The sequence below is a fragment of the Sarcophilus harrisii genome, chromosome 3, assembly GCF_902635505.1.
Source record: "Sarcophilus harrisii chromosome 3, mSarHar1.11, whole genome shotgun sequence".
Taxonomy (NCBI): Eukaryota; Metazoa; Chordata; class Mammalia; order Dasyuromorphia; family Dasyuridae; genus Sarcophilus; species Sarcophilus harrisii.
The window spans coordinates 15,911,590-15,936,243 of NC_045428.1; the positions used below are offsets into that span (position 1 = coordinate 15,911,590).

General features: G+C 38.4%; 1 protein-coding gene across 3 annotated transcripts in view; it reads right to left on the reverse strand.

The window, feature by feature from the left end:
• The window catches only part of VEPH1 (ventricular zone expressed PH domain containing 1), a 205,951-nt gene that overhangs the window by 167,147 nt on the left and 14,150 nt on the right, over nucleotides 1–24,654 (reverse strand). For all 3 annotated transcript variants that reach the window (XM_031957564.1, XM_003766195.2, XM_031957565.1), the window contains exon 3: nucleotides 16,592–16,807. In XM_031957564.1, coding sequence (XP_031813424.1) covers nucleotides 16,592–16,807 — 216 coding nt within the window. The remainder of the gene's footprint in view (nucleotides 1–16,591; nucleotides 16,808–24,654) is intronic.

Consider the following 24,654-nt stretch of genomic DNA (forward strand, 5'->3'; position numbering starts at 1 on the left):
GGATATACAAAAAAAATACATGTAAAATTTGATAGTACTGATATAACATAAAAAAGGGAAGTAGATATGGAAAAGGGATGATGGCAGAATAAGGTGGGAAGGAGGGATAAAAAGAGGGAAACCACATCCCACAAAGAGGCTAAGGAAACTTATCATATCTGAGGGAATTTAGAGAGGGGGAGGAACATTGTGTGAATCTTACTCTCATCAGAGTTAGCTCAAAGGAAAAATAATTGACATTTGTTTTAGAGAAAATTTCTCTCGCTCTCATTAAAACGGGGAGAGGAAAAGGGAAAAAAAAGAGTAATAAGGGAAGGAAGGGGAAAGACTCAAAGGGGGGAGGGAGGGATTATAAGAGGATAAGTATCGTGACACAAGAGGGGAACATAAGTTTAAAAGGGGAAAGAGGGTTGGGGAGGCAAGAATAAGTAAAGCACAATCTGGGGTTATTAGGATGGCAGGAAATACAGATTTAGTAATTCTAACCGTAAATGTGAATGGGATGAACTCCCCATAAAGAGGAGGCAGATAGCAGACTGGATCAAAAGTCAGAACCCTACAATATGTTGTTTACAAGAAACACATTTAAAGCAGGGGGATACATATAGAGTAAAGGTAAAAGGCTGGAGCAAAATCTATTATGCTTCAGGTGAAGTCAAAAAAGCAGGGGTAGCCATCCTTATCTCAGATCAAGCAAAAGTAAAATTGATCTAATTAAAAGAGATAAGGAAGGAAACTACATCCTGCTAAAGGGTAGCATAAACAACGAAGCAATATCAATATTAAACATATATGCACCAAGTGGTATGGCACTCAGCTTCCTAAAGGAGAAGTTAAGAGAGTTGCAAGAAGAAATAGACAACAAAACTGTAATAGTAGGAGATCTCAACCTTGCACTCTCAGAATTAGACAAATCAAACCACAAAACAAATAAGAAAGAAATTAAAGAAGTAAACAGAATATTAGAAAAATTAGGTATGTTGGATCTTTGGAGAAAATTGAATGGAGATAGAAGGGAATATACTTTCTTCTCAGCAGTTCATGGAACCTATTCAAAAATTGACCATATATTAGGACATAAAGACCTCAAATTAAATGCAAGAAAGCAGAAATAGTAAATGCTTTCTTTCAGATCATGATGCAATAAAACTACATTCAACAAAAAATTAGGGGAAATAGACCAAAAGTAATTGGAAACTAAACAATCTCATCTTAAAGAATGATTGGGTGAAGCAGCAAATTATAGATACAATTAATAATTTCACTCAAGATAATGACAATGATGAGACATCATACCAAAATTTAGGGGATGCAGCCAAAGGGTAATAAGAGGAATTTTATATCCTTAGAGGCTTACTTGAATAAAACAGAGAAAGAAAAGATTAATGAATTGGGCTTGCAACTAAAAAAACTAAAAAGACCAAATTAAAACCCCTAATCAAATACTAAATTGGAAATTCTAAAATTAAAAGGAGAAATTAAAAATATTGAAAGTAAAAAAACTATTGAACTAATTAATAAAACTAAGAGTTGGTTCTATGAAAAACCAATAAAATAGATAAGCCTTTGGTAAATCTGATTAGAAAAAGGAGGGAGGAAAATGAAATTAGTAGTCTTAAAAATGAAAAGGGAGAACTTTCCACCAAGGAAGAGGAAATTAGAGAAATAATAAGGAGTTATTTTGCTCAACTTTATGCCAATAAATTTGATAACCTAAGTGAAGTGGATGACTACCTCCAAAAATATAGACTTCCCAGACTAACAGAGGAGGAAGTAAATTGCTTGAATAGTCCCATTTCAGAAAAGAAATAGAACAGGCAATTAAACAACTCCCTAAGAAAAAATACCCAGGACCAGATGGATTTACATGTGAATTTTACCAAACATTTAAAGAACAATTGGCCCCAATGCTATATAAATTATTTGATAAAATAGGGAATGAAGGAGTCCTACCAAATTCCTTCTATGACACAGACATGGTACTGATACCTAAACCAGGTAGGCTGAAAACAGAGAAAGAAAATTATAGACCAATCTCCCTAATGAATATTGATGCTAAAATCTTAAATAAGATATTAGCAAAAAGACTACAGAAAATCATCTCCAAGATAATACACTATGATCAAGTAGGATTTATACCAGGAATGCAGGGCTGGTTCAATATTAGAAAAAAACTATCAATATAATTGGCCATGTTAATAACCAAATTAACAAAAACCATATGATCATCTCAATAGATGCAGAAAAGCATTTGATAAAATCCAACATCCATTCCTATTAAAAACACTTGAGAGTATAGGAATAAATGGATTTTTCCTTAAAATAATCAGCAGCATCTATTTAAAACCATCAGTAAGCATCATATGTAATGGAGACAAACTGCAACCATTCCCAATAAGATCTGGAGTGAAACAAGGTTGCCCACTATCACCGTTACTATTTAATATTGTATTAGAAACGCTAGCTATAGCAATAAGAGCTGAAAAGAGATTAAAGGAATAAGAATAGGCAATGAGGAAGCCAAATTATCACTCTTTGCTGATGACATGATGGTATACTTAGAGAACCCCAGAGATTCTACTAAAAGTTATTAGAAATAATCCACAACTTTAGCAAAGTTGTTGGTTATAAAATAAACCCACATAAGTCATCAGCATTCTTATATATCACTAACAAAATCCAACAGTCAGAGTTACAAAGAGAAATTCCATTTAAAGTAACTACTGATAATATAAAATATTTAGGAATCTATCTGCCAAGGAAAATCAGAAACTTTATGAGCAAAATTACAGACCACTTTTCACACAAATTAAGTCTGATCTAACCAATTGAAAATATTAAATGCTCTTGGATAGGGCGAGCAAATATAATAAAGATGACAATATTACCTAAACTAATCTATTTATTTAGCGCTATACCAATCAGACTCCCAAAAACTATTTTAATGACCTAGAAAAATAACAACAAAGTTCATATGGAAAAACAAAAGGTCAAGAATTTCAAGGAATTAATGAAAAAATCAAATGATGGTGGCTTAGCTGTACCAGATCTAAAATTATATTATAGAGCAGCAGTTACCAAAACTATTTGGTATTGGCTAAGGAATAGATTAGTTGATCAGTGGAATAGAGTAGGTTCAAGGGATAAAACAGTCAACAAATATAGCAACCTAGTCTTTGACAAACCCAAAGATCCCAGCTTTTGGGATAAGAACTTACTGTTTGATAAAAATTGCTGGGAAAATTGGAAACTAATATGGCAGAAACTAGGCATTGATCCATACTTAACGCCAGACACCAAGATAAGGTCAAAATGGGTTCATGACCTAGGCATAAAGAATGAAATCATTAATAAATTAGAGGAACATAGGATAGTTTACATCTCAGACCTGTGGAAGGGGAAGGTCTTTATGACCAAAGCAGAACTAGAGATCATTACTGACCTCAAAATAGAAAATTTTGATTATACCAAACTGAAAAGTTTTTGTACAAACAAATCTAATGCAGACAAGATTAGAAGGGAAGCAATAAACTGGGAAAATATTTTTACAGTCAAAGGTTCTGATAAAGGCCTCATTTCCAAAATATAGAGAGAATTAACTCTAATTTATAAAAAATCAAGCCATTCTCCAATTGAAAAATGGTCAAAGGATATGAACAGACAATTCTCAGATGAAGAAATTGAAACTATTTCTAGTCATATGAAAAGATGCTCCAAGTCATTATTAATCAGAGAAATGCAAATTAAGACAACTCTAAGATACTACACACACCTGTCAGATTGGCTAAAATGACAGGAAAAATAATGATGATTGTTGGAGGGGATGTGGGAAAACTGGGACATTGATTCATTGTTGGTGGAGTTGTGAACGAATCCAACCATTTTGGAGAGTAGTTTGGAACTATGCTCAAAAAGTTATCAAACTGTGCATACCCTTTGATCCAGCAGTGTTACTACTGGGATTATATCCCAAAGAGATTATAAAGAAGGAAAGGGACCGTATGTGCACGAATGTTTGTGGCAGCCCTTTTGTAGTGGCTAGAAACTGGAAACTGAATGGATGTCCATCAGTTGGAGAATGGCTGAATAAATTGTGGTATATGAAAATTATGGAATATTACTGTTCTGTAAGAAATGACCAACAGGATGATTTCAGAAAGGCCTGAGGAGACTTACACGAACTGATGCTGAGTGAAATGAGCAGGACCAGGAGATCATTATATACTTCAACAACAATACTAGATGATGACCAGTTCTGATGGATCAGGCCATCCTCAGCAACAAGATCAACCAAATCATTTCTAATGGAGCAGTAATGAACTGAACCAGCTATACCCAGAAAAGAACTCTGGGGGATGACTAAAACCATTACATTGAATTCTAATCCCTATATTTATGCACACCTGCATTTTTGATTTCCTTCACAAGCTAATTGTACAATAATTCAGAGTCTGATTCTTTTTGTACAGCAAAATAATGTTTTGGTCATGTATACTTATTATGTATCTAAGTTATATTTTAATATATTTAACATCTACTGGTCATCCTGCCATTTAGGGGAGGGGGTGGGGGGGTAAGAGGTGAAAAATTGGAACAAGAGGTTTGGCAATTGTTAATGCTGTAAAGTTACCCATGTATATATCCTGTAAATAAAAGGCTATTAAATTTAAAAAAAAAACCACAGGGTTACAACACCTACACTTCCAAGTCCAAGACCTTCTGCTCCTACAATTTCATTTAAGAAGATAAGCCTCAAATCTAGATCAGTTATACCCATAACATCAACTCTAATTCATGATGAAGAAATACAAGAAAAATAATTAAGCCAGTCCCAGGATCGAAAGTCAGCAGGCCCCCAAACCCTGGGAATGTGAAGCCTCCTAGGGCCTTCATTAGCATTGTTGTTCAGTCGCTTTCCATTTACGTCTGACTCTCTGTGACCCAATTTAGGGTTTTCTTGGCAAAAATAATGTCATGGTTTGCCATTTCCTTCTCCAGTTCATTTTACAGATGAGGAAACTGAGGCACACAGGTCACACAGGGTCACACAGCTAGGGAGTGGTTGAGGACAGATTTGAACTCAGGAAGAAAAATCCCCCTGACTCCATGCCCTAACAAAGGGATAGGTGGGGGAAAGGGATTGGAAGCTCTCTTCTTGCTATCTGAAATTGTGCAGATAATTTGTGATTCTTTAGGACCTGTTTATCAGATTTGTCAATAAGACCCTCCCTCCCATTTTCCCCCAAAAGTGAACAGGTTGATGAGGACAAAAGTACAGCTGCTGAATTTAAAGATCACAGATTTAGAACCAGAATGAACCTTACAGCCTACTTAATTCAGTCTTCTGATTTCATAGACAAGGAAACAGCTCTAATGGGGTTAAGTTAAGGTTGTTCGGTGCCATATGTGGCAGATCCTTGATCTAATGGTAATATGATTGAAGTAGAAAGGACCTCTAATAATTTATCTAATCTAGGTCAATCACCTCCTCTACTTTTATAGTTGAGCAAAAGCTAAGAAGGCTAGACCAAATTGAATTAATAAACATTTATTATGCTTACTATGTTCCAGGAACTGTGCCCAGTGACTTTTCCAAGGCCATACAGGTAATAAAGGCAGGATTTGAATGCAGGGCCTCTGATTCCAGGTGTTCTTTCCAGGAAATTCTTTTATCCTACTACCCAGAAATTTATCTTAAACTAGACGCTGTTTTGAATTGTCACTACCTCTGAGAAAATGAGTTCTCTAAGTTAACTGGCTTTGGTGGAGAGTACTGAGAGTCCTGTGATTCTATATAGTATTTGTTTTTGTATTAAGAGATTTGCTGAATCAGGCTCACCTATACTCTTTATGGTCCCAGAGAATCATACATAGCATATTAGTGTTGGAGGGTACTTTGGAGGTCATCTCATTCGACCTCTTCTTCTATGCTGGATCTACTCTACAAAAAAGGTCATTTCCCAGTCCGTGTTATTATAAAACATTATAATTTAATGTGTCCTACTCATAATACCTCTGGGATGTCGGTACTACAAGGTTCGAAGTTCAGAGAGAGGTCAAGTGTTGAATGGTTTGCTTTGAATTTGAACAGGTATCCTTCTATGATTTTTTTTTTTTTTTTTGAGATTATATCCCACTTTTCTGTTTAGGTTCAAACTATTCCACATCACACTATGCTTCAACCACTGATGCTGAAGAGTCAAGGCTGATCAGTTCTGTGAAGAACTATAACATTTTCTAGAAGTAATATCCCCCAAAAGGCACATTCATTGTAGGGGATTGGAACGCTAAATAGGAAATCAAAAGATAATTGTAATAATACCAAGTTTGGCCTTGGAGTACAAAATGAAAGGGGAGTCTATACAAGGACATTGATAGATGGTAAATCTAGAAATCAGATTGATTGTGTATTTTGCAGTCAAAGATGGAGACCTGGAGTCAAGACAAGTTAAAACAGCTAAAAGAAGACCTAGAGTGGACTATGGCTCAGATTCTGAGCTTCTTAATGCAAAATTCAGACTTAAGTTGAAGAAACTAGGGAAAGCCATGTGACTGAATAGATATAACCTAAATAACATTGTTTATGAATATGAAATGACGTTGATGAATAGATTTAAGAGGTTGAATCTGGTAGATAGAATGCCTGAAAACTATGGACAGAGGTTTTCAATATTGTACTGGAGGCAGCAGCAACAACAATAAAGAACATCCCAAAGAGAAAAGAAGAGTAATAAAACAAAAGGGCCATTTGATGAAATTTTACAAAATAAGGAAAAAAGGAAAGCAAAAGGGAAAGGAGAAAAGGAATTACATACCTAACTGAATGCAAAATTCCAGTATAGCAAGGCCCGAGAAGGTTTCTTAATTGAGCAATGTAAAGAAGTAGAAGAAAACAATAGAATGGGAAAGACAAGAGATTCAAGAAAATTGGAGATATCAAGGGTCTGTTTTATACAAAAGTGGGCATGACAAAAATGGCAGAAACTTAACAGAAACAGAAGAGATTAACAAAAATACACAAAAGACCTACACAAAAATGAGCTTAACCTCACTGATAATCAAGATGGTGTTGTTATTGATGTAGAGCTGGACACCCTGGAGAATTAAGTCAAGTGGATTCTGGGAAGCACTGCTAAAAATAAGCTAGTGGATTTGATGGAATTGCAGCTGAGTTATTTAAAATCCTAAAATATGATTCTGTTAAAGTGCTGTAGTCACTACGCCAGTAAATTTGGAAAGCTCAACAGTGGCCACTGGGTTGGAAAAGATTATTTTGGGTCCCAATCCTAAAGAAGGCCAATGCCAAGGAATGTTCAAGTTATTGAGTAATTGCACTTATTTCATATGTTAACAAGGTTATGCTAAAGAGTCTACAAGCCTTTAAGCTTCAGTAATATGTGAACTCAGAATTACCAGTAAAGTAGGCTGGTTTTTGAAGAGACAGAAACTAGAGATCAAATTGCCAACATTTGCTAAATTATGGAGAAAGCAAAGGAGTTCAAAAATATATGTATACTTTTGCTTCTCTGACTATATTAAAGCTGGGAGTACCAGATCATCTTACTTGTCTCCTCAGAGACCTGTACACAGGCCAAGAAGCAACAGTTAGAACCGAACACGGAACAGATGATCAATTTAAGATTGGAAAAGGAATACAACAAAGCTTTATTTATTTAACATGTAGAGTACATCATCTGTAATGCAGACTGGATGAATCAAAAGCCAGAATTAAAGTTGCCAGGAGAAATATCAACAATCTCAGACATGTATATAATACTACTCTTATGGCAGAAAGTGATGAAGATTTAAGAAGTCTTTTGATAAGGGTGAAAGAGGAGAGTGTAAAAGCTGGTTGGAAGCTTAACATTAAAAAAAAAAACAAAAAAAAACTAAGATCTTGGCAACTGGTTCCATCACTTCCTGGCAAATAAAGAGGAACAAAATTGAAGCACTGCTGGTTTTTATATTCTTGGGCTCAAAGATCACGGTAGATGGCAACTCCAGCAATGAAATCAAAAGATGCTCAAAACTTGGAAGGAAAACTTATGGCAAATCTGGACAGCAAACTAGAGACAGCATCTTACTGATAAGTCTATGTAGTCAAAGTTGTGGTCTTTCTAGTCAGAACAAATGACTTTGAGAGTTGGAATATAAGGAAAATAGCACTGCAGAATCAACTTTCAAACTGTGGTGCTGGAGAAGACTTCTGTCAGTCCCTTGGGCAGTAAGGAAATTAAATCGGTCAATACTTAAAGAAATTAATTCAGGCTATTCACTAGTAGGTCAAAGACTGAAGCTCAAGTTTAAATAAATTGGCCACAGGATGCCGAAAAAGATTGAAGGCAAAAGGAGAAATGGGTCTGCAGAGGATGAGTTGGATAGATAGTATCATGGAAACAATGATCATGAACATGGACACACTTTGAGAGACGGTGGAGGATGGAAAGACCTGGGATGTTACAGTCTCTTGGGTCACCAAGTATTGCACATGATTGAAAACCTGAACAACAACAAAAAAAGAAAGGTCAAGTGATTTACTCAGGTTCAGACAAGGAGCACCATGTCTTCTAAAGCCAAGTTTAGTGCTCTTTCCATTGTATTGGATTGTCTCATACACTCTCTGCTTGAACACGTTCAATGATTCGAATGCATTCAACTACTTCACAATGCAGTTCCTCCAGTTCTAATAAGAGATGTAAGATATAAGTCTGTAGAGATGGAAAGGTGAGCAACAAAGAGACCGGGAGAGACAAGTGAAGAACTGGGAAGAAGAAAATAATCTGACTTCAAGCCTCATTTAGACAGTTCTGGAGGGAAGCTTGATGGGGGAGTTTGAAAACGATGCCCAGGATGAGTTTAAATACTTTGCTTGGTCTTATTTTTCATGAAATGACAACCATGGTCTGTATAGAGTTTCAGTCTAGCTTTCCTATCACCTGCATTAGCAAATGTACAGCCTATTGGTCATGTTTATGTCCTGACTCTCCCCAGTGTTGAACTTAGCACTTGAAGCCATTTGTGGCTTTGAGGAGACACAGTCTTATTTTTTGCATTTTTCTAGAGACTTCAAGAAGAACTTAACCCTAAAAATCTGTGGATATTCTGTGAGTATGACTGTTGATTGGCCTTTCTTCTTATTTTAGGATTTAATACTGTTCTTGGAACATAATAAGAGCTTAATTGCTTATTATTATAAAATTGTAATGATCTATAATATATAATTCTATATAATTAAAATAATAATAATGTTATTATTATTTGACAATGTGACTCATGCAGATGTTTCCTAAAGGAGCATGAAAGGGGCAACATGGTGACTCAGTGGAAAACACTGGACCTGGAGTTGGGAAGACCTTAGTGCAAATCTAGTCTGACATTTATCAGCTGTGTGATATGATACAAATCACTATACTTCTGTTTTCCTCAAGTTCCTTATCTGTAAAAATGGGCATAATCACAGCTTTCATGTATTATCATGAAGATCAAATGAGATAATAATTGTAAAGTACCCGGCACATAGTAAGCACTATAGAAATGTCCTTCTCCTCGTCCTCCTCCTTCTCATCAGCAGAAGCAGCAATAATTACACCATCAAAATGAATTTGTCTTTCTCATAGGGGTTGCTCCTTGTTATCCCTATTCCCAAATGGAAAAGGAAAGAAAGCTAGAGAGACAAAGATATGGGAAGAAAAATTTGACCTTTTTTCCACTTAGTTTTTTTTGTGTTTGGGAAGAGTTTATGGAAAAAACTAACTGCCCTTCTCTCACCCCTACTGAAACAAGTAGAAAATGCTGAGTGTCCCACTCTTGAAAATGGACCAGTTGGTTTATTTTATTGAAAAATTGAAAGGAATGAATCTTTTGCAGGAGTCTTCTTGTAGTATTCCCAAACTCCTTTCCCACAACATTAAATTAGAAGTGGGAGAGAGTCACTTCCTTGGTATTTAGGGTAAGGAAAAAACCCCAAAACTTCACTGGAATCTAGGGAGAGCTAAATATAAATGTTACCCTTACAAAGGACCCTTGTATCATCTTCACCAGCTCAAAATGACCACAAATTCTGGGCCAGCCTTGCACCAAACTTCAAAGTCAGCAAAATCTGTTTCTGGCCCTTCTATGTACTTCTCTGAAGAGTCTTGTTTTTTCCTTGCTAAGCATGCAGTATCTTTACCCTGTCCCTCTCCTACCTGTAGCCCCACACTGAAGTGAAGCATTTGGTCTTTCTTTCCCAGCAAGGTCATATCTATCATCCTCTCTCTTATCCATATTTTCCTGTCCCATTAAGTCTTAGGAGCGCAGATTAAAACTTTGATCCTACACTTATTTGTTGTTAGATATTAATAGTGAATATCTATTTAATCTACCTTCTCTTTCCCAGGAGTACTTCACGTTTGATATAAGAATGATTACAGCTTCTTTTCTGGAGAAGCCTCCCAGTCAGTAGCTCCTTAAATAGGAGAAAGAGAGGAGACCAAATCCCACTTGGAGAATTTCAGCCATTGCCAGAATAGTTGTGAATTGCAAAACATCAAAATCTCAGAAGAAGGAAAATACTGAGTGACCCAACAATCAGGAGTGAGCAGGGAGCCTCATGCAATCAAGAATGATTTGTTTTCAAAGAAGCAAGAAATCATTAAGAATGGTTATGATCAGAAAAGCATGTGGATATGTGTTAATATTTATATTATTTTGTTGTCTTTGCTGTTTTTAGGTATGGTGTTATTTCCCCGTTTATCTCCCATGTCTACTTTTTCTGTTGGCTTTTCTAAATTCTAAAATAATCGCCATCCTTACTTTTTTGAGTTCACCTGAAGTATAATAAATTCTGAATCATCTCCTAAAAAAGAAAAGAAAAGAAAAGCATGTCTCTTAATAGCTTGATGTAGACTGCTTTCTTCATTATAGCAAGCAAGGGATAGCAGGGAGACAATTCAGTCTACCCTGCTGTGCATGTGTTAGGCCTAGACTGAAATATATTTCAAAGGAAGGAGCAGACCCAGGTGAGGAGATAAAACTGTAAGGGGAAATGCCTATGCTACAGAGTAGATAAGATTACAAGACACTGGATATGGGAGAATGCTAATGGACAGTAGCTCCTTCTTTGTAGGAAACGAAAAAAAACAACACATTTTTTTCTCTTGTGCATTAATGGAAAGCCTTACATTGGAGATATTATCTCTGGTACTTCCAATGACCCTGCAAAAATCTCTCACAAGATGATTCCCACCTTCTCAGATTTGGTGGATTCTCCTGATTTCACATGGGATAACTCTACATTTCTCTAAACCTCTTTTTTCTATAACCCCTTTGCTTGTGCCAGGTCACTCATTCACACCAAACAAATTCCTGAGTTTAGGGTGATCAACAGCAGTCTTGTCACAAGAAACGGTATCCACAGAATGACAAAGACCTAGAAGAAAGTTTCAGCCATGTTGGGTCCATTCTCTGTGAAGGAATTATGGAACTACATGGATGAGATTCCCACAATGGGCATGGACAGATTGAGTGGATTTGTTCACACTGATAAAATCAAAATCATGAACGCACTCCAAGTTTTAGCTCACAAAGAAAGTAAAAGTGCATCTGTTAGACAACTCAATGAGGTTTTCTGTATTATCATCTTCAATTTGCAGATGAAATCAGAGAGAATGAAAAGTTTTAAGTGACTTGGATAATCATACAATTAATAACTGGCAGAGTTGGGAATCAAATCTAATCCTACTGTCCGCACACTGCCAACCGTTACTCTTAGGTGCAAGTTGCCAGGATGAGTTAAGTTCTAATGATAGATTTCAGGTATCCTGAAAAGCCAATGGGTAAGATAATTCTTAATGGAATATTAGCACTTTGAGGTTGGAGACTGTTTCATTTTTGGTTTCTATACTTTTGGCACTTAGCACAGTACTTGGCACATAGTAGGCACTGAATAAATGGTTGTTGAATAGAATTGGATTGACTAGCTGTGTGATCCTGAGCAAGTCACTTATCCCCAATTGCCTCAACGAAAAAACAAAAACAAAAACAGAACAAAACAAAAAAACAATGAATAGAATTGGATTGACTGAAAGATTCTCTAGGCAATTATCAAATCACATCCTGTAGGTAATCCATTATCCTACTGATATGTTCAAGTTAGCACTTCTACCTCCTGCCTCCCCTTAGGATTCAGGCAACTAAGTAAGCTAGGTCTCTTCTTGTAGAAGTAGATTAGGACAATGGCCACCAAAATGTGTCTGGGGAGGGCAATTGAAAATTATCCTCTAGGTAATTTGTCTTGAGTTTATATTTTTTTTTTTCCTAACGCTTGTAACAGGAGTTCTGTATTTATTATTTTTAGTCAATAAGCATCTATTAAGTATTTACTATGTGCAAGATACTATGCTAAGTGCTGGTGTTACAAGTAAAAAATAGAAAGATAGTTGCTGACCTCAAGGAGCTTACAATCTCCTGGGGAAAAACACTACCCACAAAATGAAGCTGGAAAGGAGGGATGATATTCATGGAGTCAAAATCAAGCAGAGCTGCTGGTATGAATTAAAAGGGAAGAGGAGCTGGACGTACGATTCTATTAATACAGGGAAATCTTAGATAAGGAAATTGCCTCCATCTATGCAAGTTATAGCCTTAGAGATTTAGCCAAGAAATTAAAGTGATTCACCCAGGGCCACAAAGTTAGTATATGGTAGGATTTGAACGCAAGCCTTCCATGTTTTGAGGTCAGCTCTCTAATCATTGTGCCATGTTGCTTCTATAAACTAAACACCAGTTAATAAAAACTGGCTCTCCACCCACTGGTATCTCATCAAAAACAGCAACTTTCTTTTCATTCAAGTGAGGAATGCTGGGATTTGTTTGTGTGTCAGTTCTCAAAGGAGGAACAGGTGTGTTAGAAGGTATGTGAGTCATTGTTGAAATGCTCACAGGAAGAGCTTAAGAGCGGGTTACGTAAATATCTCAGGATGCCAAAGATTGGCTCAGCCCTAAGAATTTAGTAAAAGTGGGTCAACAAATAAAAAAAGATTGACTAGGAATGTACCCTCACCAGCCGACATCGGAACAGGTGGGATCTTCACAGAGACCAAGAAAGCAAAAGGGAAGAGAGGGGCCATCCACATGTGGGAGTATCACGATCAGTCACACCTCTCCCGTAGTCAAAACGGTTTCCCCTCCTCCTTCCCTTCCAGCCAGATCTTCTCATTTTTTAAGGACCAGCTCAAATTTCCCCTCCCACCAAAAGCTCTCTGTGACCTCTCTATTCATATTCAATTTAAATGTTTGTTGTTTTACTCCTCATTTGGTACTGACTATATCAACTATATCAGCATTACTTATGGTAATAGATTTTCAGGCACACATTGTCATCACCCCAACTAGATTATAAGTTCCAGTAGGGCAGAGACCATAGGCTACTCTTCTCTGTATTCACCCACAGTGCTCACCATAGTGATGGAGGGATTCCTAGCTAGAAGGGGCCTCAGAGGTCATTTAGTCTCATCTCTTTGTTTTCAGATGAAAATCTGCAAGTAGTAAATAATGGAATCCCAAATGAAATCCAAGGATTCCATGCAAATTCATTGGTTTTTTCCTCCACTCAACCATTTTTTGTTCCTTAGTCAATCATATGGTTGAGTTGCCTTTATGTGTCTGAGAGAGATGTTCAGATCATCTAAGTCTACTGGATTTTATGTCAGGGAATCAGGTTCAAGTCCTGCCTGTGATATGTGTGACCTTGGACAAATCATTTACCTACTTCAATTCTCAATTTCCTCTTCTGTAAAATGAGCAAGCTGAACAAGGCAGCCCCCAAGGCCCATTCCTATTTAAATTATGATCCCATCACCACTGGAGGAGTTAAACTTAGAGTAGAGTTAAATGGGATGAGAAGGAAAATACTAAAAAGTAGGTGATATACATGCAGGCCAGGAAGGCCTGAAATGGCAGAAATCTGCATTCACTAAGAGAGTACTCTTAGGAATAAAATTAGAATCTTTAACAGTATTAGCAAAGCACTAACTGTTATTTTATATAAGGACTAGCTTAGCTATTAAAACCATGAAGAGGCCTTTTTTCCAACGTCCAAGTCAGTGAAAATAGAATCTTCGGAAAAGGAAGCTGGAGGAAAATCTAATGTGCATCTTTCTTAATCAACCTTGGTCCAAGCACTGGGGAGTCAAAGACAAAGACAAAAAAAAAATTTTTTAACAGTCCCTGCCCTCAGAGAGCTTCTGTTTTATCAGAGGACACAAAATATATACATCGAAGTACGTACAGATTAAATATAAGGTAAGCAGTATATCCCCAAAGCTTAGAACAGTTTTAAATTAGTAAAACTTAGTTGTGCCTCCCATGAAATCAGAATGATTTTAAGTTACTGGAGGCACAAAAATTTCCCTAAGCCTTTTAGGACACCTCAAATGCATAGTAGTTAAATATCAGGTAGTTAGGGAGTAAGGACTGGGAGGAGGCTGGGAGGAGCATGAAATGTTTCATGTGAAAAGTGATGCTCAACGCTATACCAATCAGACTCCCAAAAAACTATTTTAATGACCTAGAAAAAATAACAACAAAGTTCATATGGAAAAACAAAAGGTCAAGAATTTCAAGGGAATTAATGAAAAAAAAATCAAATGATGGTGGCTTAGCTGTACCAGATCTAAAACTATATTATAGAGCAGCAGTTACCAAAACTATTTGGTATTGGCTAAGGAATAGATTAGTTGATCAGTGGAATAGATTGGGTTCAAGGGACAAAACAGTCAACAAATATAGCAACCTAGTCTTTGACAAACCCAAAGATCCCAGCTTTTGGGATAAGAACTTACTGTTTGATAAAATTGCTGGGAAAATTGGAAACTAATATGGCAGAAACTAGGCATTGATCCATACTTAACGCCGTACACCAAGATAAGGTCAAAATGGGTTCATGACCTAGGCATAAAGAATGAAATTATTAATAAATTAGAGGAACACAGGATAGTTTACCTCTCAGACCTGTGGAAGGGGAAGGTCTTTATGACCAAAGCAGAACTAGAGATCATTACTGATCACAAAATAGAAAATTTCGATTATACCAAACTGAAAAGTTTTTGTACAAACAAAACTAATGCAGACAAGATTAGAAGGGAAGCAATAAACTGGGAAAATATTTTTACAGTCAAAGGTTCTGATAAAGGCCTCATTTCCAAAATATATAGAGAATTAACTCTAATTTATAAAAATCAAGCCATTCTCCAATTGAAAAATGGTCAAAGGATATGAACAGACAATTCTCAGATGAAGAAATTGAAACTATTTCTAGTCATTGAAAAGATGCTCCAAGTCATTATTAATCAGAGAAATGCAAATTAAGACAACTCTAAGATACCACTACACACCTGTCAGATTGGCTAAGATGACAGGAAAAATAACGATGATTGTTGGAGGGATGCGGAAAACTGGGACATTGATGCATTGTTGGTGGAGTTGTGAACGAGTCCAACCATTTTGGAGAGTAGTTTGGAACTATGCTCAAAAGTTATCAAACTGTGCATACCCTTTGATCCAGCAGTGTTACTACTGGGATTATATCCCAAAGAGATTATCAAGAAGGAAAGGGACCTGTATGTGCACGAATGTTTGTGGCAGCCCTTTTGTAGTGGCTAGAAACTGGAAACTGAATGGATGTCCATCAGTTGGAGAATGGCTGAATAAATTGTGGTATATGAAAATTATGGAATATTACTGTTCTGTAAGAAATGACCAACAGGATGATTTCAGAAAGGCCTGGAGAGACTTACACGAACTGATGCTGAGTGAAATGAGCAGGACCAGGAGATCATTATATACTTCAACAACAATACTAGATGATGACCAGTTCTGATGGATCAGGCCATCCTCAGCAACGAGATCAACCAAATCATTTCTAATGGAGCAGTAATGAACTGAGCTAGCTATGCCCAGAAAAATAACTCTGGGAGATGACTAAAAACCATTACATTAAATTCCCAATCCCTATATTTATGCACACCTGCATCTTTGATTTCCTTCACAAGCTAATTGTACAATAATTCAGAGTCTGATTCTTTTTGTACAGCAAAATAATGTTTTGGTCATGTATACTTATTGTGTATCTAAGTTCTATTTTAATATATTTAACATCTACTGGTCATCCTGCCATCTAGGGGAGGGGGTGGGGGGGGTAAGAGGTGAAAAATTGGAACAAGAGGTTTGGCAATTGTTAATGCTGTAAAGTTACCCATGTATAAATCCTGTAAATAAAAGGCTATTAAATTAAAAAAAAAAAAAAAAAAAAAGAAAAGTGATGCTCAAGCTAATAAGTCTTGAAGGAAATGAAGGATTCTATGAGGCTGGTCTGAAGTGGAAGTACATTGTGGGCATGGCAGAGAGACAGAGCAAAGACAAACATGAAAGATGAAGAGTTATGTGGGAAGGACGCAGAGAAGGACAGTTTTTCTAAGGAGTGAAAGTCATGAAGAGACTGTAAACTTCCTGAGGGCAGGGACTATATCCTCAGAGCTCAACACAGTGCCTGCACATAGTAGTTGCTTAATAAATGTTTATTGGTTAATATGACAGTGACAAGACAACTCACCTGCAAAATACAACTCATGATATCAGAAGCAATTTTTGCATGGGGCGTGTCCTCATCTTTTCCGGAAGGGCTGAGATTGTGCTCCAAGCAGGATTCCCAGAGAGCCACAAGGGCCTTGCCGTGCTTCTCGATGGACTCAGTCTCCCTGATGGCTGTCGTGATGCGAGTGATACAGATCTCCACCACAGCTTGATCATTGCCATTGAACGAATAGTCCTATTGGTAAAGAAAACGGAGAATCTATAAATTGTGCTCTTTAACCCCACTGGTTGCCAGGGAATGCCTGAGATTTCTAGTAAATCCCCCCCATTAGCCACCATTCATGCCTTTTGTAGCACATTTGGGATTTATTCCCTGGAATCAAGCTCAAGCCAGTGGGTGGGTTCAGCTAGTTTTGCAAAAGCATGTGCTCTCTGATGAAATTAGTGAGGTCCAAGTCAGAAACAATGGAAGGAATCTGAAGATGAGCCCTGATGGAATGCAGCTCCAGATTTCTTTAGGATTCTTCAGTCTGTGAACTTTTCACAATGTAACGGAAACTAAAAGTAGATCATATCAAATCCTACTCAATCTTCACTCTAATAACTGTCTTCCCAAAGAAATTGTCTTCGAGTCTTCAGGACTCCTAACTCCAAAGCCTATTCTGTATATTCTAGTGGTAGAGAAACAGAGACAAAACTAAAGCTAGGACCTAGGACTATATGAATAAAATTATTTTTAAAAAGCCATTTTTATGCAAATAAATTCAGATTTAAATAATTGGAGAAACATTCATTTTTTATGAGTAGGCAGGGCCAATATAATGAAAGTAGCAATTTTATCTAAACTAATTTATATATTCAATGCCATCCCAACTAAGATCAGAAATTATTCTACTGAATTAGAAAAAAAAATTCATTTGAAAGGAAAAAAGTAAACATTGAAGCAAGTAATGGGGAAAAATATAAACAAAGGAGGCTTAGCAGAACCATATGTATCGTTTTGTAGCTCTTTGGGCATAGTTCCAAATTACTCTACAGAATGGTTTAATCAGTTCGCAACTCCACTAACAATGCATTAATGTTTCATTTTCCCCACTCCCCCACCCAACATTTGTCATTTTTCATTTCTGTCCTATTAATAACCTAATAGGTATGAGATAGTACCTCAGAATAGTTTTATTTAGCACTTCTCCAATTGATAGTGATTTAGAGTAATTTTTTAATACGGCTACAGGGAGCTTTGATTATTTCATCTGAAAACTGTTCATCTTTTGATCATTTCTCAATTGGGAAAGGGCTTCTTTTTATAATGGCTCTTTGCAAAAATTTGACTCAGTTCTCTATGTTTGAGAAATGAGGCTTTTATCAGAGAAACTTGATTCAAATTTTTTTTTTTCACAGTTACTTTTATTAATTGTATTTTCCTACATCCTATTTCTCCCCCTTTATTCTATTCTTTCTGCTTTCATCTTGTCCCTTCTCAAAAGTTTTTTGCTTCTGATTAACACTCTTCCCATCTCCTCTCCCTTCTATAATTCCCTCTTCTCTAATTTCCTTCCCCTCCCACTATTCATTACCAGATTTTTATACCCACTGCAGTATGCATATTATTCCCTCTGAGTCAATTCTGATGAGACCTAGGTTAATTCCCTTCCCTAATATCTCCCCTTCTTTCCTTCCATAAAATAAAATTTTAAAAAAAATTTACAAAAAAAAATATCATGATCAAAAATAAAAGCAAAATGCCTGACTACTAAAGCTGGAGTTGGGGGTGGATCTTTTTCTCCTACTTCCTAGATACACACCTTCATTATGTATATTTACCTAACAAAACCACTGGGCTTTGAGTCTACCTTACATGGGAATTCTTAATGATTCAAACAAAATAAACTAATGGCTATAACTGTACAACACTGTAAGAGAAGTTAATTATGTTGCTTTTGTATTTAAAGTCCCTATGTGTGGTGAACATGCTATAATAGTATAATCCACATCCTGACATTTTCTCTGGCTCTCTCCCTCCCCCCACCTCTCGCCCCATTCCTGGACATGTCTTCCTCCTCATTTATCCCTCTGGTTTTCCCATGCTTTCTTCAAGGCTCAGCTAAAGTTCCACCTTCTACAATGGGCAAAGTAGACATTTAAATGCTTGAGGAATACATCCTTCTTCAACCTGCCTATTCAAGCCTTAGTAGCAAGATGGAGAGAAAAAGAGCAAATAAGTGATTGTGCAAAAAGTAATCTCCACATTGACTTTGTCTAACTAAGTACTTCTTGTCTCCTGTGTCCACAAAGGGAAGAAGAAGATGCATTTTTGTCACCTTCTCCCTGGAGCCAATCTTGGCTATTATAGTTATACAACGTTGTGCTAAATGCTGACTGGGATACCTAAGAGCTGGAGTAGGACTTGGACTCAGAGAAAGCTCACTTACCTACCTGAGTTCAAATCTAGGTCTTAAGACTCTTACTGCGTGATCCTGGCCAACTCATTTAACCTGGTTTGCTTCATTTTCCTCCTCTGTAAAATGTGCTGGAGGAGGAAATGGCAAATGATTCTAGTATCTTTGCGAAGAAAATCCCAAAAGGGATCATGAAGAGTTGGACACGATCAAAATAACTAAACAACAACAAGATACTGAAAATTCTCTGTGACAAAACCCAAACAGTCCCTGAGCTCAAGAAGGGCACATTCTGCTGAGGGATTGTTTGTTTTAAGGCATTAGTCTATAAAGGTCTGGGAAATCCCCTTTATCCAGTACTACCTCAAGTTCTTCCTCAAGTACCTGGGGCAAGAATCCTAAGTAAATACATAAATTGCCATATCTTTCATTGTCTGATAACTTTGAAGGAGGTAGGTCAATGATAACATATTGCCTTTGGAACTTCTGTCTATTCTGGGGGTTCACATAATGTTGGGGTGAGAGGAATTCTTGACTTTTGAGTTTCTCCTTCTCTCTTCCATCCCTCCTACACAGTCACTAAAATAATTTTCCTAAGGTGCAAGTCTATGTGATTCCTCCAATCAAGAACTTTAAGACAAAATGCAAATTCTTCAGTGCAGTATGCAAAGCCATTCATAATATGGTTCCCACCTGTGATTTATTACACACTACTGACCTTCTACATTACTGCCAGCCATATTACTTACTGCTACCAAACATGAACTGGGACCTGCATCTCCTGCCACCATACCTTTGCATAGGATGGTTCCTCCCTCTTAGAATACACTGCTTCCTCCAGTCCTCCTCTTAGGATCCCTTAGCTTTCTTTATGGCTCAGCTCTTTGGTTACCTTTTCTGGAAGCCTTTCCTAATCCCCAAGTTTTAATGCTCTTCTTCCACAAATGATCACTATTACCTATGGGGAACAAAGTATTCACAGGTAATAGTGATCATTTGTGGAAGGAGAGCTTTTTTCCCCCTTTGTTCCCCCCCTTAAGTCATTTGACCGAAGAGTTGCGATTGTTGGAGAATCGTCACTCAGAATTCTAATCTGGTTCCAACTTGGATTTTTACCAAATCAAAATAACACAAATTTTGTCGGACTTTACCCAGATGTTGGTTAAAAAGGAAAATGCACTATATCAATCCCAGTTTGCCTCAGTTTCCTCATCTGTAAAATGTGCTGAAGGAGGAAATGCTTTTTTCATCAAACAATTTACTCAAGATAAAGAGAAAGAATCTTAAGTGAAGTCTTAAATGAAGAGTTGAAAGCTTTGGAGTGAGTTGGTCAACATAGCCCACACACTTGACTTTGCAATGAGGGCTTTCCAGATGAACATTTCAAGATACATCCTTTCATTAGAGAAAGGAAAAGAGAAGAATAGGGAGAGAGATCATGTGATCATAGTTCTAGAGTTAGAGGTCATATATAGTCCTATGCCCTTATTATACAGGCAGGGAAACTGAGTGCAAGAGAGATCAAATGGATTGTTTAAGGTCATACAGGCAGTAAGAGAGAAGGAAAAAAGAGCAGGGTATGAGGCCTGAGTCAAGAAGACTCATTTTCCTGCATTCAAATACAGCCACAGATATTTACTACCTATGTATCCTTGGCAAATCCCTTAAGTCTGTTTGCTTCAGTTTCCTCCTTGGTAAAATGAGCTTGAGAAGGAATGGCAAAACACTCTGTTATCTTTGCCAAGAAAACCCCAAATGAGTCACGAAGAATTGGATAAAACTGAAAAATGATAAACGGCACATTGTCCAATGACCAATTCCCAAGAATTATCCACATGAACTATGGACTCTCTAGACTGTATACCCAAGGAGAGTCTAAACCAATTACATATAAAGGGGACTGCTCTAAATAAATGGTAAATTTATTTGTAATAAATAAATATGTAATAAATTTGTAATAAATAAATATGTAAATGATAAGCTGGTAAATGAAGAATCTAATTGGATGGAAATAAGAAATGGCACATTGTCCAATGGCCAATCCCCAAGCAACTATCCACATGAACTATGGACTCTGGATTGCATCCCTAAGGATGATCTAAACCAATTTCATATATAGGGACTGATCTAGGTGGCTTGGTAAATGAAGAGTGTAATTGACTGGAACCTGGGATGTTGAAAGCTTCCAGGTAGAGTGGATGCTTTTCAGGAATCTTTTTCAGGGCTTCCTCCTGCTGCTCTTATAGTTCACCTTTTTCTATCATCTTTATTAAAATTAGTTTTATTACTATGCTATACTCATGTTTTGGCATCTGCATAACATGAATCCAGATTCCCTGGAAGTCACCAGACATCTGGCTCAAAAAACACATACTCAAACATACAAAGGACGCACCCATATACATAATAACATAGCATGTTTAAAGGTAGTTACCACATTCAATTTTCAGTTCAATTCAATTTGGCCAACTTTATTACATGATTATTATGTGGAAAGCACCTTGTGTATAAAGACCAAGATCAAAACAGTCTCTGTTTCCAAGAAACTTAATTTTAGGAGCTTGGGGAAGAAAACATATGTGAACGGATAAATAAATACAAAATAATTTGAGAAGGGGGAGAACATGAACAGTTGGGCTAGGGCAGGGAGAGATGATGTCCAGAGAAGACAGCCCCTAAATAAAACTTTAAGGAAGGTTAGGATGCCAGGATATGGGGGGGTGGGGAGGAAAGGCTAAGCAAGGAGACAAGAGATAGAAGGCTGACTGCAGAACAAATGGGTTATATGCCCTACTAAATAGATGTGCTAAGAATGGGGAAGGGAGAGTCATAAATCACATTGAAATTCCTTGGATTTTGATCAACAGACTAACCATTTGTTTATTTATAGCATTGTTTCTGCTCCTGACCCACTTGTACAGGGTATGAAGTTTGAAATCCTGCATTTGAATCCAAACTCCATCACTTATTCTCTTAGGCAATCTTAGACAAATCAATTTACCTTACCCCACTGGATTTGTTTCCCCAAATTGTAAAATGGGCAGATTGGACTCGATCACTTCTTAGGTTACTTCCAGTTCTAAATCTATTTTTTTTATTTTTTTATTTTGAAGGTGAGGGGGGTACTGGTAATTCTATTGATATAGGAGCTCCCAAGGAGGAAACTCTCTACTAATGAAAATTGGCATTATTGAGTCAGTCACTCAGGGACTTAGAGAACTGTTTAAGACCCTGAGATGTCAAGTTGATGGCCCAGGGTGGCCCCAGCAAAATGGGTCAGAGGTAAGAGTTAAAGGCACAAGACACTGACCGCAAGGCTGGTCCTCTCTCTACTGTTCCAGCTGGATTTTTTAGTCCTAACAGGAAATGGAACTGTTCCATAGGAAATGCTCCCTGCCTGGGAATAGGGGAAAGTTTTCCAAAGAGCGACTAGTCATGATGATATTAATGGAGACTAGTGAGAAACAAGAAGAAGCAACACAGGAGAAGGTGAAAATTGGGTGAGGAAGGAGTAGCCTACATGAACACCGAGGCGAGGTCACTTGGTCAGAGTAAATGAATGGGCAGCTGGAAAAGCAGAGCTCAAGAATGAAAAAGGAATAAGAAAAAGTGGATTGTGAAAGAACAAAAAGGAAGAGAAGGAAAGTGGAAATCGGGGGAAGAATCTGAAGGGCAGGAGCGTCCTCAAAAGAAAGTCACAACACCCTCAGAAAAAATGGCTATTTTTTTGGTACCAACTGGCGTAGAAAAGAGCCAGAAATGTGACAGTTGGGAAAGGGGCTAATATAACAAAGGCAGGAGACACATGGGGCCCACACCAGAGATTTCATATGAAGATTGCAGGGATGGATGGATTTTTTGTGTGTGTGTGAAGGAAAGGAAGTCGGGAGAGCTGGCCCTAGAATTGCAGACTCCCATTCCTCTCCCATGGTCTCCTCCCATCTCATGGCTGAGCCCATAACTGACTTGTCTTCTGTAAAACGCCGTCACTCTGGTTCCAAAGTCAAAGGGCCCGAGTTCAAATCCCACTTTGGACACTTGCTACCTGTGACTTCAGAAAACTTATGTTTCTTGTCTATAAAATTAGGGTATTGTGATCGAGGGCCTTCAAGGCTTCTTCCTGCTCTAAATCTAATGCTATACAGTCATTTCACCTTCTTGGAGCTAAGTTTCCTCTTTTGTAAAAGACGGGGATCAGCTTCTAAATTCCTGACGCTCTAATTCTATTAGTGTGCCTGAGTGGGGACTAAAAAATATATTGGGGCCCTCAAGGTACCATTGCCTCCGTATTGCTTTCCTCGTCCCTCTGTGAGCCCTTCGGTTTGGGATCCCGTTGCTCCCCGGGTCAGACATTTCCCTGCCCGGTCCCCTGGACCTGGGATCTTCAGGGTCGCTGGCGGAACTGTTAGATGCATCAGTACAACTCGCTCCAATAAGCATCGGCTGCAACAAGCACCATGGACCACGCTGGGAAACTAAAAGGGGGGAGAGAGGGGAGGGAGGGGGGGAGGGGCGGCCGACCCAGAGTCAGCCAGACTCGTCTCCCCGAGCCAGATCCGGTCTGGGACACTGTGGCCCCCGGAAAGTCACTTCGCCCTGTCCGCCTCAACAGGAAACGGAGAAGGAAACGGAGAAGGAAAGTTTCCTCGCAAAACAACAACAACAACAACCAAAACACGCCAAAGCGTTGGATACAATTAAAATGACCCAACACGACAACGTTCCAAGCCCCGCGCCGGGTACAGCAAACGAAGACAAACCGGAAACAGTCCCTGACCCGAGGGAGGTCACTGAGCTTAAGCCACACCTACTTCCAGTTTCCAGAATGTTGCTGACTCTCGGATGTTCATGAGCTGACTCATGCGGAGGCCGGGAGCTGGCCACGTGCGGGCCACGTGCGGGCCACGTGCAGGCCACGTGCAGGCCACGTGCGAGGGACGGGTCCCAGCTTCCTGTTCCGATTCTTTGTTACCACTCTGACATTCTGTTCAATCAGACGCTTTTTCACGCCGAACTCATGAAGCGTCTGGCTTGGCCCTGAAGGACTTTCTTTGGGGAGCTCTGGATTTGAACTAGTGCTGGCCCAGCGAGGACCTTGAATAAGAGTCACCCGGAATGGGTGTCCCGGACGATACCGGAAGTGGAACTAAAGCTGTGGAGTCACCCCGGGCAACGAGCTCCACGTGGTGAAACAGAATAGGCGCTGATCTAGAGAGTTGTCATACCGGGGGACGACAGCAGATGGCAGCACTGGGACGTAAGGTGGTCTTGCTGCTGGGAGATGACCACGCAGCTCCTCCTCGGCCCAGCACTTCACCTGGACTGGGAACACCGACATGGCCGCTTCTGACATGTACACAGTAACTCACCGAAGCAAGTCCTGCCATCTAGTGGAGCTGCTGGGCTTAGCAGGTCCTGCCAAGTAGCGCCCTCTAGTGGGATTCTAGGCTTAGCCAGGCTTGCCAACTAGCGACTTCTAGTGGGGCCGCTGGACTTTAGGGAACAGTCCCACTAGAGGTCCTGCCATCTAAGGATCTCTAGTGGGGCCGCTGGGCTTTAGGGAATACCACCAAAACAGGTCCTGCCACCCAGCGCCCTCTAGTGGGCTCTAGGTCTAGAACTAGCGATCTCTAGTGGGACTGCTAGGCTTTAGGGGATATCACCAAAACAGGTCCTGCCATCC